This window comes from Canis lupus, chromosome 16 (genome assembly GCF_011100685.1).
Source record: "Canis lupus familiaris isolate Mischka breed German Shepherd chromosome 16, alternate assembly UU_Cfam_GSD_1.0, whole genome shotgun sequence".
Lineage (NCBI taxonomy): Eukaryota > Metazoa > Chordata > Mammalia > Carnivora > Canidae > Canis > Canis lupus.
Genome location: NC_049237.1, coordinates 40317548 through 40332847, shown reverse-complemented (window position 1 = coordinate 40332847; position 15300 = coordinate 40317548). Strand labels below are relative to the sequence as shown.

Sequence of the window (15300 nt, the reverse complement as noted above, 5' to 3'; positions counted from 1 at the left end):
CATGGCAAGACCATTTTGGTGGTCTCTGTAGGAAGTATGATCCCTCCCTGTTTGGGATACCAAGAAGTTTCTGTGAAACATAAACACTCTCCCCCAGAAGAATTAGATCTAAAAATTAGCTCATTAATGTAATGTTGTATGTTTCTTGTGTGTGTTCTACTGGAATTTGAATGTGATTAAATGAGATGCAAAGTGAAAATTCTGACAAGGTGATAGAAAGTGAAAGAACTTTGTTTGCTCAAACCCCATACTTGAGACCTTTTTCCTTCACTATACTCCTGGGGAAATCCACAACTTGTTAGGTGCTTAAAGGAGATCTATGAATAATGTTAACATCAGTATAGATATAGCTGGGAAATGAGCATTATTGGATTATTACTTTTTTTTTAGATTTTATTTATTTATTTTTTTTTTGAGAGGAAGAGAGAGAAGGGGCAGGAATGTGATTGGGGGAAGCATAGTGGGAGGGAGAAGCAGACTCCCCACTGAGCAGGGAGTCAGATGCAGGGGGTGGCAGAGTGGGGAGAGAGCTCTATCCTAGGCTCCATTCCAGGAACCTGAAATCATGACCTGAGCTGAAGGCAGACACTTAACTGACTGAGCCATCCAGGCACCCCTTGGATTATTACTTTTACTTGGTAGATATCCATATCCTTCCCCCATGTGTTTTGTGTTTGAAACTAGAAATGAGGGATTTAGGAGAAAGGATGAAGAAAATTACTTAAACATGGAGTCTTCTCTCAATGTAGAATATGAAAGAGAAGCCAGTTAGAATTAATAGAAGATAAAGAGATTAAACCAAAATAATAGACAATGAGAATGTTACAGAAGGCATACAGATTTTATAAAAAAGGAAAAAATTAATCTGACACATATCATGGACCCTGTTACAATAACCCTTGTTTCTTTTTCCTTTTACTTCTCTTTTCTTTTGTAATGTTCTAAGTGGGAAGAGGAATGAGTTATCTTACAAATTTAGATTTTGCAAACTTGTGCACTGATGAGAGTAATATTGAAGTGCATTGTGAAGAAGAATTTTCAACACACAAATGTGTCATTTCCTTTCTTCATGGACCAGATGCTGAAATACTATGTGATAAAGATTTTAGGTCTCAACTGTAAAGAGAGGGAAGTGGATAAATCAGTGCTGCTGTCTTTAGGACGAACGGTAAAAGACGTTTATTTTAATTTTTTTCCAAAATTGCTTCTATTGATTATATGTGTCTACTCTGTGTATGTGTGTGTTTGTGTGATAGGTGAGATGTATAAATATGTATGTTTATATGTATACATACATACATGTTTCTGTATAGATAATAATTTTTGGTAGAATTCCCATTGCTAAGAACTTGATCTGGTTATTTCAATGATTAAAAAATAGAGATTTCTGCTAGGTTTTTTGTAAGAGAAAAATATATGTGTGTGCATAAATATACATGAAATATACTAATTATCCTGTAGGTTAAACTAGTAAGAAATTTTTGCCATTTAATTGTCCATATGTTTTAAAAAATGTATTGACTTTATTCAAAATATGATTGAGACTATTTTAATTAATCTCATTACTTTTCATATAATACTTATGCCTTTAACCTAACACCTATTAGTACCTGTGTTTGCTTTATAACAAATATTGGTTGGATATTTACTATAAGCCGTTTGCTGAACTAGATGGAGGGAAGAGATCAGAAAAATAAAATATAGCCTGTCTTCAGGAAGCTCATGATCTAAGGCAAATAGCACAATAGAATTTGAGCACTTTAACTAGTTCTACAAGTGGTACAGTTAACTACTATAGAAATGTCGGAGAGGTCAACTTACATTACTTAGGGGGAAAGGATTTCAAAAGGTCTTCATGGATATGTTTAAGCTTAGGTTCATCTTGAAGAATGTGTGAGATTTACAGAGCATAAAATGGGTGTTAGCATTCTCATTGGCCATGTGAGAATAGTGATAGAAAAGTCACAGAACTGAGATTATAAATGTTTTATATAGTATTTAGGAGCTAATATTCTGCGGGTACATGCCTATATTTAAATCCAAGCCTCTCTACTTCCTAGCTGTTGAAGACTAACTAGTTACTTAAATATTCTGGGTCTTAAGTTTCCTAACCTTGTGAAATGGAGAAAATACTGGTATATGCCTCATAGAGAGGCTATGAGGGTAAAAGAAGAAAAGGCCATATTAAAAAAAAAATGGTACTTAAACGTAATTATTTATTGATGGTTACCTGTGTACTAGGCAATTTAAAAAAAGTATTTTAAGTTTTCAGAATAATTCTTAAACTGATATTATAATCCTATTTTACATATATAAAGGAAGTACAATCAAATCACATAAATTAAAAATTTGCCAAAGGTCACATAGCTAGTAAATGACACAGTCAGTATTCAAGCCTAAACTTCCAATTCAAGGATGAATTCACAACCAAAGATGAGCATCAGTGGCATTAGGCACAATTTGGATGTTTCCATTCTTTCATTAATCTCTCTTATGGATAATATTCCTTAATGTAGAGCTATTCGTTTTACAAATAATTAATTTGATTTTCATTCATATATATTTTTGACTGTTCATACAAAACCAGTTTTTATTTTTAAATAATAAGAAAGGTACTTCTTGGTGTAAATAATATAGGTGTAAATAATAACTTATTATTACACCAAATCTTAAGGATTTATTTACACCAAATCTTAAGGATGAAATTAAGGGTTTGATGATAAGTCTGAATTGGGAACAGTCTTAGAAGAAAGACTATACATTGAACATATATTACACATAAAGACTTTATGCATATCTATATATAGAAAGTTCCACTAGGATGTCTAAGCAATTGATATGAATAAACAGAAACCCAAGGAAAAAAATAAATAATAAATAATTACATGGAAATATCTCTTCCACATTAATAAATAATAAAAAACAAAAGCCACTTTTAGATACCATTTCACTCCTATCAAAATCAAAATGATTTGAAAATAAATATTACTACTAAATAATGGTAAATTTGGCCTAACTGCCATGCTCATGTATGGTTGGAATCTTTGTAAATTTTTATGATCTTTTTAAGGAACAGTCAGGCAGTAGATACCACGAAGTTTAAAGAGTTTTCCTTTCACCTGGTAGTTCAACATATGGTAAATTATCCTAATGAAACATTTAAAAGGAGAAAACTAAATCATGAAAATATTTATAACATCATTATCATCTATATTAATAAAACATTTCCCTCCAAAAGAAAACGGAAAAAGTTCTTAAAATTACGTTATAGTAAAATGACTACATAAATAAGATAGATTTGATGAATTACTATTTGGCCTATCAGTTTAAATTTTTAAAAAATCATATGAAGTATAAAAATATTGATATGATTTTAAGGGAAATATATAAGACCAGATGGTAATATACACAGTGGTATCAACTATGTAACACAGATACATATGTGCAAAGACTCAAATTTCATATGAAAATGAAGGTATTTTGTCTTATATAAAAATGAATAGATGACAGAATTTTTTTCGAAGTATAAGTATAGTTGGAATACAACATTATATTGATTTCAGGTATACAATATAATGATTCGGCATTTATGTACATTACAAAATGATCACCATGATAAGTCTGTCACCATACAAAATTATTACAGTGTTATTTACTGTATTCCCGATGCTATACTTTACATCTCTAGTGACTTACTTATTTTATAGTGGAAGTTTATATCTCTTAATCCCCTTTACCTATTTTGCTCATCCCCCTATTCCTTTCCCTCTGGCAACTACTGGCTTGTTCTCTGTATTTATGAGTTCGTTTCTGTTTTGTTTTGCTTGTTTATTTGTTTTGTGAAAATATGGTATTTGTCTTTCTCTGACTTACTTCATTTAGCATAATATCTTCTAGGTCCATCTTGTGTTGCTACAAATGCTAATATTTCATTATTTTTTTCTGGTTGAGCAATATTCCATTATATATATCTTAAAGAAGCACATCTTCCTTATTCATTTATCTATTAATGGACACTTAAGTTGCTTACATATCTCTGCTATTGTAAATAATACTACAATGAACAAAGTAGTGCATATATCTTTTCGAGTTAGTGTTTTCATTTTCTTCAGATAAATACCCAAAAGTGGAATTGCGGGATCATATGATATTTCTATTTTTAATGTTTTGAGGAACCTCCATACCGTTTTCCACAGTACTTGAGCCAATGGTGCATAAGTGTTCTCTTTTCTCCATATTCTTACCAACACTTGTTACTTCTTTTCTTGTCTTTTTAATACTAGACATCCTAATAAGTATGAGGTGATATCTCATTGTGGTTTTGATTTGCATTTTCTAATAACTAGTGATGTTGAGATTGTTTTCATGTGTCTGTTGCTCATCTGTATGTCTTCTTTGGAAAAATGTCTATTCAGTTTCCCTACCCATTTTTCTTTAAATCTAACTGGTTTTTGTTTTTCTGAGTTATATGAGTTTTTTTATATACTTTGAATAAATTAATCCTTTATTGGAGAATATGACTTGCAAACATCTTCTCCCATTTGACCCACCTTATCTTTCATATTGTGATAATATTTTCATAATAAAAACAGGAAAAACTGAAGGATATGTTTCCAAACAGGTTAACATTGAAACACTTTCATTATGGTTTTCCTGTTGCAGCTTCTGTAAACTTTTCACCCACTTTATAAAAAGCTGATATTGCAGAGATGTGTTTCACTTCTCATGAGAACATGCTTTTAATAGATTATACAAACTCAAAAGATTTCACAACCCTTTTTCAGTGCATTGACATTTGGTAGGAATGTAACTAAACGTGAGGTTACTTTTTCTCTTTGGAAATGACATTTAAAGGCATATTTGAATTGTTTGAATTGTTCACTGCCTGCTGATAAAACTTTGCATGTGTGTGTTCTCTAATATGACTAAAGAAAATTACAATGATAATATCAGTGTAAAGAACTAAAGTAATGTGGTAAATCTAATAAATGACTGAAGTAAAGTAAGAACATTGAGGGTGAAATTTTTTGTCTCAGTTTCTTATTTATGCACAATTCAGAGAAAAACCTTTTATTTCATGATGTATACCAAAAGGACTTTTAAAATTTCTACATGAGTGAAATACAAACTTTTCTTGAGGCATATCCTCAAATATGAAAACTAATCATCTTGCAAAAAATAATTGTCTTGCATTTATTTATGTAATTCCTTATAATGCATTTATGTGTGTGATGAGCACCTGCTAAGTGCTAGTAACTTTCTGTCTTTTGAACCAAAGAGAGAAAAACTACAGAATCCTGTACATTATCTACTCTTATTGGGTAGAGTTCCTCTGATTAGAAGAAACTGGAGACCAAGTCAAGCAAGCCCCTAAGTTCCACATTAAATCAAATGGATCAGTATTAATAATGAGCTCATATTTCTTTGTCTGCTAGGTCAGCACAGTTACCTGTGAAACTCTCAGATTTGGGGTCCGTTGAACTTCTGAATCCCATCCATGTTTCTTTTTTCTTTTTCTCAAAATGGAAACCTAGCTTTATTCTTTGCTTTTTCAGCAAAAGACGTTGAAACCCTAAGGTCAGCGCTTTCACTTTCCCTTTCCTGAGGTGTAAAACAGCACGTATTAGTTATTAATGCTATTTCCCCCATGTCTGTATTTTGTACATTGAGTAAATAATGAGTATGTTCATTAAAAAAAAAAAAAGAAAAAAAAAGAGAGAGAGAGAGGGTTAAAAGTAGATAGAAAATAGAGGAGATAAGTAGGGGAAAAGTATTTCATGTTGGTTGGTGATAAACTTTAGGTGGGATAAATCCAACCAGGATGGAGAAGTGAAAGAGGTACGTCATAAGTTTAAATATGATGCTCAAGAAAGGTCTAAAACAATGAGGTTTTAATCAGAACCTGAGTGAGATGGGAAGGTGTTCACAAGTTTTGAGCAGAGGAGTGACATGACCAGTAAGGGAGCTATTAAAACAGTGCAGGTGACCAAGATCATGGGGCTTGAACGAGGATGTTGTAGCACAAGTGGTGAGAAGCAGTTTCTTTCTTCCTTTCTTTCTTTCTTCCTTCCTTCCTTTCTTTCTTTCTTTCTTTCTTTCTTTCTTTCTTTCTTTCTTTCTTTCTTTCTTTCTTTTTTTTTTCTTTCTTTTCTTTTCTTTCTTTTCTTTCTTTCTTTCTTTCTTTCTTTCTTTCTTTCTTTCTTTCTTTCTTTCTTTTCTTTCTTTCTTTCTTTCTTCTTTCTTTCTTTCTTTTTCTTCTTTCGCAGTCAGTTTCTATAGAGGATTTGAAAACAAACCAGCAAGATGTAATGACAAAAGGATGAGAAAAGGTGGGGGCCAAGAAAAACGCCCTAGATTGGGAACATACTGGAAATCCAAATAGTGATGTTATTAGGCAGCTGCATATACAGTTCTGGAGAGATATGGGCAGGAGATAAAGATGGAATACTTTAGGAGGAATTAGCAGGGAAAATAAAACTCCTCTCAATGTACTATCTTAGTGTACTCTTTCTCAACAGAAAAGCATGAACATGACCAGATTTCTGGTATACACTCAGTGCCTTTCACTTTTCTACATTTACTACTTCTGGACATTTCAAATCTGCTTCTACCTCTACTGTACAATCAAAATAGCTCAAATTCCATATGACAGGTCATGCATGTCCTTGTATGTCTTGAAATTCTTCTTTCTTTTCCATAACCTTGACTTGTTTTTCTACCATGGTGTCGAACATTCTTCCTTATCTTTAGTACTAGCTCTTCATGCCTTACTTGCCCACTCAATATGCTAGTTGTTGAATTTATATCCCTCATATTTTTTCCTGAAAGATATTTTCTATTCTGATTTTTTTGTTCTATTCTTTGTTCAAGTGCTACATTTTTGTGCTTGTTAATCAATTCTTTTAATTTCCTCCTCTTTCTTAATGCCCTTGGATTCTCCCCTTAAATGCCAACCCTATGCTACTATCCAAGGTTAGTCCATTTGTAGACATTTAATAGAGGGTTTTCTTTTTTAAAATTTTAATAAAACTACCCAAAGAAACTATAGTTTGAAATACAATAACTTGTACCATGTTTATCATCTGCATAAGCCCATAAAAAATAAAGTAAAGCTTAAAGCCCAAATAAAAACAAAATTGAGCCTCATCTCTATTTCAACATGAAAGGGAAATAAGTAAAATATTTAATGGCCAATGTATGTTTTATCACTAGTAATATAAGCCAGGTCACTACTGCCAAAGCAAAGAATAATTTTTCATTTAATTTTTATAGGTACTTCCTCAATATTATGTTTTGGGTAGGTTGGTAAAAGCCAAATAAATTTATGCAATCAGAAAAATAAAAGAAGAATTCATGAATAGATTGCCCCCAACTACATGCTTCTGTGGCCATGTCTGCTGGGCCCTCTGCCCCAAACTGCTGCTTCTGTGATGCTGATTCACTCTACTCTCCATGCTGTCCCTGCTCTTATGCCCTTTAGTAGATTTTCCATCCCTGGGATATTCTTATCCTAATTCCTGCTCACTTTTCAAAACTTTCATCTTTTCTGTGTTCCCACCATAACTACCCCCTTGGTCAAGGAACTAATCACTCCCTTTTGGCCTATGTCTTCACTTTGGTGTGTGTGTATATATATACACATCAAAGTATATGTGTGTGTGTATATATATATATATATATATATATATATACATACATACATATATACATACATACATATATATAACTGTCAGATGATTATAAAGATTTTTACTCTTTCATATTAATACATAAGATCTTTGGGGGTTGTGAATATTCTATGCGCATTGATTTGACTTGCTTAGTACTTGATATAATGATACACAATAGAAATTTGTTGGATTGGCCTATATGAAGGGATAGGTATTTCTATCTTAAAGTCATTGATTGGAAGTATCCTAATATCTATTTTTTGTTTGTCTGTTTTCATGGTGTAGCATCTAGCATTCTAGAGCCACCTTAAAAAAAAAAAAGTAGAATTCTTTCTATCTCCCAAGTAAACTCCTTTAACCCATTTCTTCTAAATTACAAATTTAGTTGAAAGAACATGTGGAGCTTCTAAACAAGTATATGGATAAAAATAGCATTCATCCTGCTTTATTGAAGCCAAGATTAGATCAGTAGATTGCCATTATGGATTTGCCACTTTCTTTCTCTTTAAAATAATAAAATGTTTAAGTTTTCTGTAAGAAGCATCTGTATAGATTTAGCAGTTATCATATCATATATATATACATAAACACACAGGGAATGATTTGAGAGATATCTCCAAAAACAATTCGAGGAATCTGTATTGTTGCTGAAGTTCACAAAGATACTTTTTTCATGAAAGCAAATCTTCATTAAAAACATAACAGATTGCTCAAATATTGTAGCGAGAGAGATAGCTCCCAACCTTCCATCCATGTTGGGGATTTATGTTGAAGAGTGGTTCTCAAAGAGAAATAGATATTTGGAATTGTGTGGGTGGGGATAAAGTTTTTGCTGTTTTTTTTTGTTGTTGTTGTTTTGTTTTGTTTTTTTTTGTGTTTTGTTTGTTTTTGTTTTTTGTTTTTTTTTTTTGCTAGGGAAGCAGTAACATAAGGACTGAAAGACGTTATTGACACTTGAGGGTGGCAACCAGGAATGATAAACATTCTCCACAACAAAGATACTCCTTCAAAAAAAGAGCTTTCCCAGCCATGGTGTTAGTAATGCTTCCCTGAGAACTACAATGAGATGTTGTCAACTGGATCTGACAAAGTAAAAATGGGTGCTAATAAGGAAAAAGCTAGAGTGAATGGCAGTGTGTCAACAGCATGACATAGTCACCCAGTCCTAACATTTGGTTCAGTTCAAGGAAACTACCAGAAATGTAAGAATACAGACTACAAAAAAACAATAAAGAAGAAGGAAGGAAGGAAGGAAGGAAGGAAGGAAGGAAGGAAGGAAGGAAGGAAGGAAGGGAGGAAGGGAGGAAGGAAAAGAAAAGAAAGAGAAGGGAAGGAAGGACAGAAGGAAGGGAGGAAAGGATAAAAGAAAGGAAGGAAGAAAGGAAGGCTAGATCTGAGTCATGGGCACAACTCATTTGCCAGGAAGTTCTTTATTAGAAGCACATCTTTTTGGTCACAGTATCTACAAATATCCATCTTGTTTAAAAACCAAAACAAAACTAATATATGACAATATCTTATAAAAAAGTCTAGTCCATTCATTTAGCAAATATTTATTAAATATATTCTTTATTACAAGTTGCTTTAGATCCTGCTAATTGAATGATGAATGAAAACAGACATGGTCCATCCTCTTATGTCATTCAAGGTCTAGAGAGATTATCAGATTCAACAGGTTTCATCTTTTTTACGAAAATATTACCATCTAGAAGACTAATAATATGAGATCTTTCCTTTAATTTATGTGAAAATAGAGTTATAGTATCACAAATATTAGGACAAAAGCCATGGTCATGCCTAAGGAGGAGGGGCCAGTAAACAGCCTGACAGGAAAAGATTTCTGGTTAATAGCAGGTATATATATAAACATACACATTATGACCCCATTCTTTTAAAAAAATGTTTTTTAATTCTATTTAAAATACAGTGTAATATTGGTTTTAGGAGTAGAATTCAGTGGTTCATCACTTACATTCAACACCTAGTGCTTATCACAAGAGTCCTCTTTAATCCCCATCCACCATCTAGCCCATCCCCTACTCACATCCCTCCATCAACCCTCAGTGTGTTCTCTATCAGTAAAAGTCTCTTACGGTTTTGTTCCCCTCATATTTGTGAGCCCATTCTTTATAAACTAAATTAAAAGATAAACAGCTTTGCTACATTAGGCCCAATTACTTTGAACTATAGTTTTAAAATGAATTCAGCTAAGCTTTCTCATCATCTTAGTTTTTAAAATTATTTGTTTTGCTTGGCAAGTAAAGCTATCATCCAAATCAAATAATAGAATAAATTTAAAAGGGGGAGATAGGGGAGTTTGCAACTGAATTATCCAATATCCAATTTGGTTTCCTATAATGGTCAATTTTCCCAGATAATTATTTATTTCTTTTACTTTATCTCTGAGTATGAAAAGAAGATCTAAGTCCTTTACCTTCCCCCTCTGTCCCCTTTCTCCACAGTAGCCAAATAATTTAAAGACAGTCCTTGGTCAGATCAAAGGATTTACAGGAACTACAACCAATCCACAGAATGATGTATATACAAAGATTATCATTGCAAACTGCAAAATAAAGAATCGCCTTGGTAATATTTAAAAAGAAATATGTTGACAGTTCAGTCACATCCTAACTGCTCAATACCTCTCCCCAAAGCAGGATGAATGTTTGCATAGGAATGATTGTCCTCCATTTCCTGGACAGGATGTGAGTTTGGTGTCCTAGAGTTGCCTGTGCACTCAGTTAAAACCTCAGCTGTACTGAATCCCTAACTCAGCATTAGAGAAAATAAGAAATGATCAGAAGATGTCGACTTTATGCTAAATTTATCAATCAAATGAACTGAACTGTTTCCAAGAAAAAGTCATACAATTTTTTTTTCACTGAAAAATGTTTTTAAAATGTGGTCCTCAGACTGCTGGCAGTCTGCATCATTAAGAGAACTTGTTGGAATTGCAAATTCTTGACCCCTACCTTAAATAGCAGAAACTCTTGGGGTGAGGCCCATCAATCATGCCTCTCAAATAATCCTGATGCATCTTAAAGAGATATAGGCATAGATTGTGTCATAGAATATAAATGTGCTCAAAAACTACAAAGACCTATTTATGATGCTCTTGATATATAATGAGGGAAGCCCTGAAAGAAAACAATACAAATAAGAAGAGAAAGGAGAGTTAAGTTTTTCCTGTGCTTTAATCTAGTGACTAGACTTTATCTTTCAAAAGTGATAAACAGATGCCTTGGCAAAGGAAAAACTGGCTCATGAAGCTCTGATAAAAGATCACAGGAAATATTAGCTTCAGATTTTGCGTAACTGTTTTATCCAGAACCTCTAATAAAAGATCACAGGAAATATTTGCTCCAAATGTTGTTCAACTGTTTGTTCTAAGGGAAATTCTTTTTCTTTTCAGCTAAACAGTTGTTTTCTATCACTTCGGAAAAGATTGTTTTTGTTTGTTTGTTTGTTTGTTTGTTTGTTTTTAAGGTAAGGAAGTGTTACTTCCCCCTCTCAAAGAACACACATCTATAAACACAGATACACATTTGTCCACAGAAAGATACATGAGTGGATTCCATGTAGATCTGTCTTTCAACGTTAAAATTAAAACTTGTGGGTAGATACAATATATTGCTAGATATGGCAGATGGGGTAAGTTTAAGTAACAATCATACTTGTTCCCTTGCTAAAATTGAATTTGAGTTTTAAATTTCAATTTGAGACATTGTGCCAAAGGACCCTCGACCTTTCATGTGTAATGAATATGTTTTTCCCATGTGTCTGATAGAAGTATGGAACCCTGGGATAGGTTTCCCGATCACCAGGATGACCCTGATAACTACTCAGAATCTGTGAAGTTTGATGCTCGTTCAATGACAGCCTTGCTTCCTCTGAGTAAGTAGAAGGGTGGGGTGCCCACTTCCTTACAGGTAGTGACACTGTGTAAAATTACAGTCCTGGAACTTACCTTACCTGTGTATGAATGTTAAAATAAGACTTATTGGATAAGCAGGTCTTCTCTTTTCAGGCCAAAGAGAAAATAAACTTAGGTTGGACTAAGGAAGCTTTGTAATAGGTTAAGTTGGTCCACAGTGTTGATAGAGTCCTCTGATTTCTATCACCACTAATTAATATCTGAAAATCATGGGTGGTATGCGTTTGTATTAGGCTCCTAGGGTTGCTGTAAGAAATCACCAGAAATATTGTGGCTTCAAACATTTATTCTCTCACAGTTCTAAAGGCCAGAAATCTGAAGTCAAGATGTCAGCAAGGCAGTGCTCCCTTTCAAGGCTCTAGGGAAGAACCATTACCCTCCTCTTCCTAACTTCTAGTTGCTCCTGCCAATTCTTATTGTTCCTTGGCTTATAAATGCATCACTCCTATCTCTGCCTCCATCTTCATTTGGCCGGTCTTCTTCCTGTGGCTTAATGTGTCCTCTACTTTCTTGTAAGGACACCAACCATTGGCCAAGGGCCCACTTTATTCAGTATGACCTTATCTTAACTTGATTATACCTGCAAAGACCCCATTTCCAAATAAGATCCCATTCACAGGTTCAGAAGTCAATAGTATCTCTTGTGTGGAAATAATTCAATCTACAACAGTGTTGAGACAGAGGTTTGCATGGTTACAAGAGCTCAAAAGAATCAGTATTCAGTTATATCTGGATGGGTTCTTTTTAAAAAAAATATTTATTCATTTGAGAGAGAGAGAGAGAAAGAGCACAAGAGAGAGTAGAGAGCACAAATAGGGGGAACAGCAGAGGGAAAAGCAGACTCTCTGCCAAGCAGGGAATCTGACATAGGGCTCAATCCTAGGACCCCAAAACCACGACCCAAGGCAAAGGCAGACACCCAACCGACTGAGCCACCCAGGCGCCCCTGGATGGGGTCTTTTAAGGCAGCAGGATCTAGTTGCGTATAATTCTGCTGAGCTTTAAAGGCTGAATACATTTCACCAAAAAGGGTAGAGTGGATGAAAGAGGATCCACAGAAATTTCAGTCAGAGGAAGCAGCATATGCGAGTGACAAGATGGATGAGTTCTTACACAGACAAATCTGAAATACAGACGGTAACCCCAAGGCATAGGGGTATTGCGCTCTACACAAACGATAGATGGGAGAGTGTGTGTGGAATTGATGAGACAAAAGGAAAAAAAGATCGTAGTAAAGGCTGTTTAAGGTAGAGATGTTGAGAGATTGAGGAGGGAGGACAGAGGCATTGGAGACAAAGAAAAGGCAACAGGAACTTTGGAGAGCTACTTGAAAGGCAGAATGCAGAGGATTTGATTGTAAATTAAAAATACAGGAGATGGTTGATGAGTTTCAGGCTCATTCAGCCTGGCAAAAGGATATTCCATCTTGCTTGTTTTGTGGGTTGTTCTTTTTCTTTTTCCTTAGATCTTTCTTTTTTTTTTTTTCTTTTAGCTTTTCTGGGTCTTATTTTTGCTTAAAAATTTTCTCTCCTTTTCAATCCTTCATAGATCATTGTAAAATAATCTCTAAATTTTTAAATTGGGAATTTACCACCTTTTTTATTGTGCAATGAAACCAATGGCCATGGGATAAAATTTTTAGAAAAATCTAAGATTTTTTTAAAGTTATTTGAGATAGAGAAAGAGAATGAGAGAGATAATGAGCAGGAAGAAGGGCAGAGGGAGAAGCAGACACACCACTGAGTGGGAAGCCAAATGTGGGGCTCGATCCCGGGACACCAAAATCATGATCTGAGCTGAAGGCAGATGCTTAATTGACTGAGCCATCCAGGTGCCCAGGAAAGAAATTTTTAATGGGTGTCTTATTCACCTAATCAGAAAAAATGTCTTTGTCCCCTACTAAGATTCCCCCCTACTAAGATTCCCCTCCACATTGTGTTAACTTTGTACAATTAGTATCCCATTATGTGAATCACTATTCCCAATAAATGGATAGTATGAAAATATTAATATTTTCTGAAATGCCCATAGGATGGGCTTCATTGATCTATTCCAAAGTTTAGTCAAAATGTGAACACTTTTCTTTCATTTTTTTCATTTTTAAAGTATTCAAATCATAAGAGGTATCCAAATACAGAATTATTGAGATGAAATTGGAAAAGAATTTGCATAATTACCATTGAAAACAGATGTCTCTTTTATCTGATTTAAAGTCTGAAAAAAATCATAATTATATAGTTACTTGAGGAATCTGATTTTTGCTCAGAATATATTCCCACATGAAACAGAATAAAATTTATGTTTGAATATGTTGGCATCATTATTAAAATGTATCCAAAACATATTAAAATTTGTCAGCTAACTAATGCCTCTAAATGAGACAAGTACAAGTATAGAGGACAGTTAACTGTCATAGATGTTTAGTTAAGGAAAGTAAATCAGATGTTCATAGTGAGGTCCAGATTGGCTTTTCCTGTGACTGTTCTTTTGCTTCCTCCTGAATAAATGGGGACCGATTTTTTGTTCCGTAGGCTTGGTAGCAATGATAAAACTGGAGATTACCAAAATGTTAGATAGGAAGAGTTAAGTTTTCTAACAGTAGGTTGGGCTTTTTGTTTTTCTCAGATCCTAAAAATGGCCCTGCCGTTCAAGAGAAACTGAAGTCCCTCAAAGCTGCATTGATTATCCTTTATCTCCTTGTGTTTGTAGTTCTCATACCGATCATCGGAATCATGGCAGGTACAGTATTCTAGAGTTTTGAAACTCAGCAACTCATTCTATGAATTAGTTATTGTAGAAACAAAAGCAAGAGTTCAATCTTTTGTATAGGGGAGACTCACAAGGGAAACGTCATATCACAAAGTGTTCCTCAAATTCATAAATTAAAAAAGATTCTTCAAAGTTATCTAGTAAAAAAATAAAAAATAGAATAGAGAATGGAAGATCAAGGTAAAAATACAGGTATGTTAAGGTGAGATGGAATGGATTAGACCATTCCAAAAAATGTTATCCTCTGGAGTCCTATGTACTTCTAGTGGTGGATCATGAATTTTATAATAAGTATTCCAGTTGCCAATGTAAAGATATAAGCAGGACCGTTTACATTCACAATGCCTAAAATAAAACAAAACAACAATAATAAGACAAGCCAGTTGTTTGGGGGGCAGGGAACCTCTTCTGTTCCTAGTACTGAGAGGAGAAAGAAATATTCTAAAAAACAAAACAAAACAAAAAAAAAAAACAAAAAAAAAGAAATATTCTGTAAGTTTTCAAAGAGGAGATCTTGCACAATAATGACCTATATTTCAGGGATATCTTTCAGGAATATGGCCACATGTTTAAAACATTTCTAAAAATAACCTGATGGCATCTCCTCAAAATAAAAAAAGAAAGTTTGATAATACAACAATTGTGACAGTAGCTGTCACTTTGGGGATTTACTACAGACACTGGCTTATAAATATTCCACAGATTATCTTAATATACCTTTACAATTGCCCTTGAGCAGACATATACTTATCCTTATTATCCACAAAAGGAAACTAAGACTATTCAGTAGTAGAGCTGCAGTTGTCACCCATGAGTCTTGACTCTCAGCCTCTATGGTCTACTATCTCCCAGTGTAATTGAATTTTTAGAACAAATGTGATTGGCCAATTAAATGCATGCACACACAAACGCACACACATGTGCAAA

At 33.9% G+C, this 15300-nt stretch overlaps 1 protein-coding gene across 2 annotated transcripts in view; it reads left to right on the top strand.

Annotated features, from left to right (window-relative positions):
* The first annotated feature begins 958 nt into the window (after nucleotides 1-958).
* The window catches only part of MSR1 (macrophage scavenger receptor 1), a 78543-nt gene continuing 64201 nt past the window's right edge, over nucleotides 959-15300 (top strand). The window contains exons 1-3 of one of the 2 annotated variants that reach the window (XM_038560236.1): nucleotides 959-1168; nucleotides 11458-11564; nucleotides 14230-14343. In XM_038560236.1, the coding sequence (XP_038416164.1) occupies nucleotides 11462-11564; nucleotides 14230-14343 (217 nt within the window). In that variant the 5' untranslated portion in view covers nucleotides 959-1168; nucleotides 11458-11461. The remainder of the gene's footprint in view (nucleotides 1169-11457; nucleotides 11565-14229; nucleotides 14344-15300) is intronic. The other variant, XM_038560237.1, reaches the window with a different exon arrangement.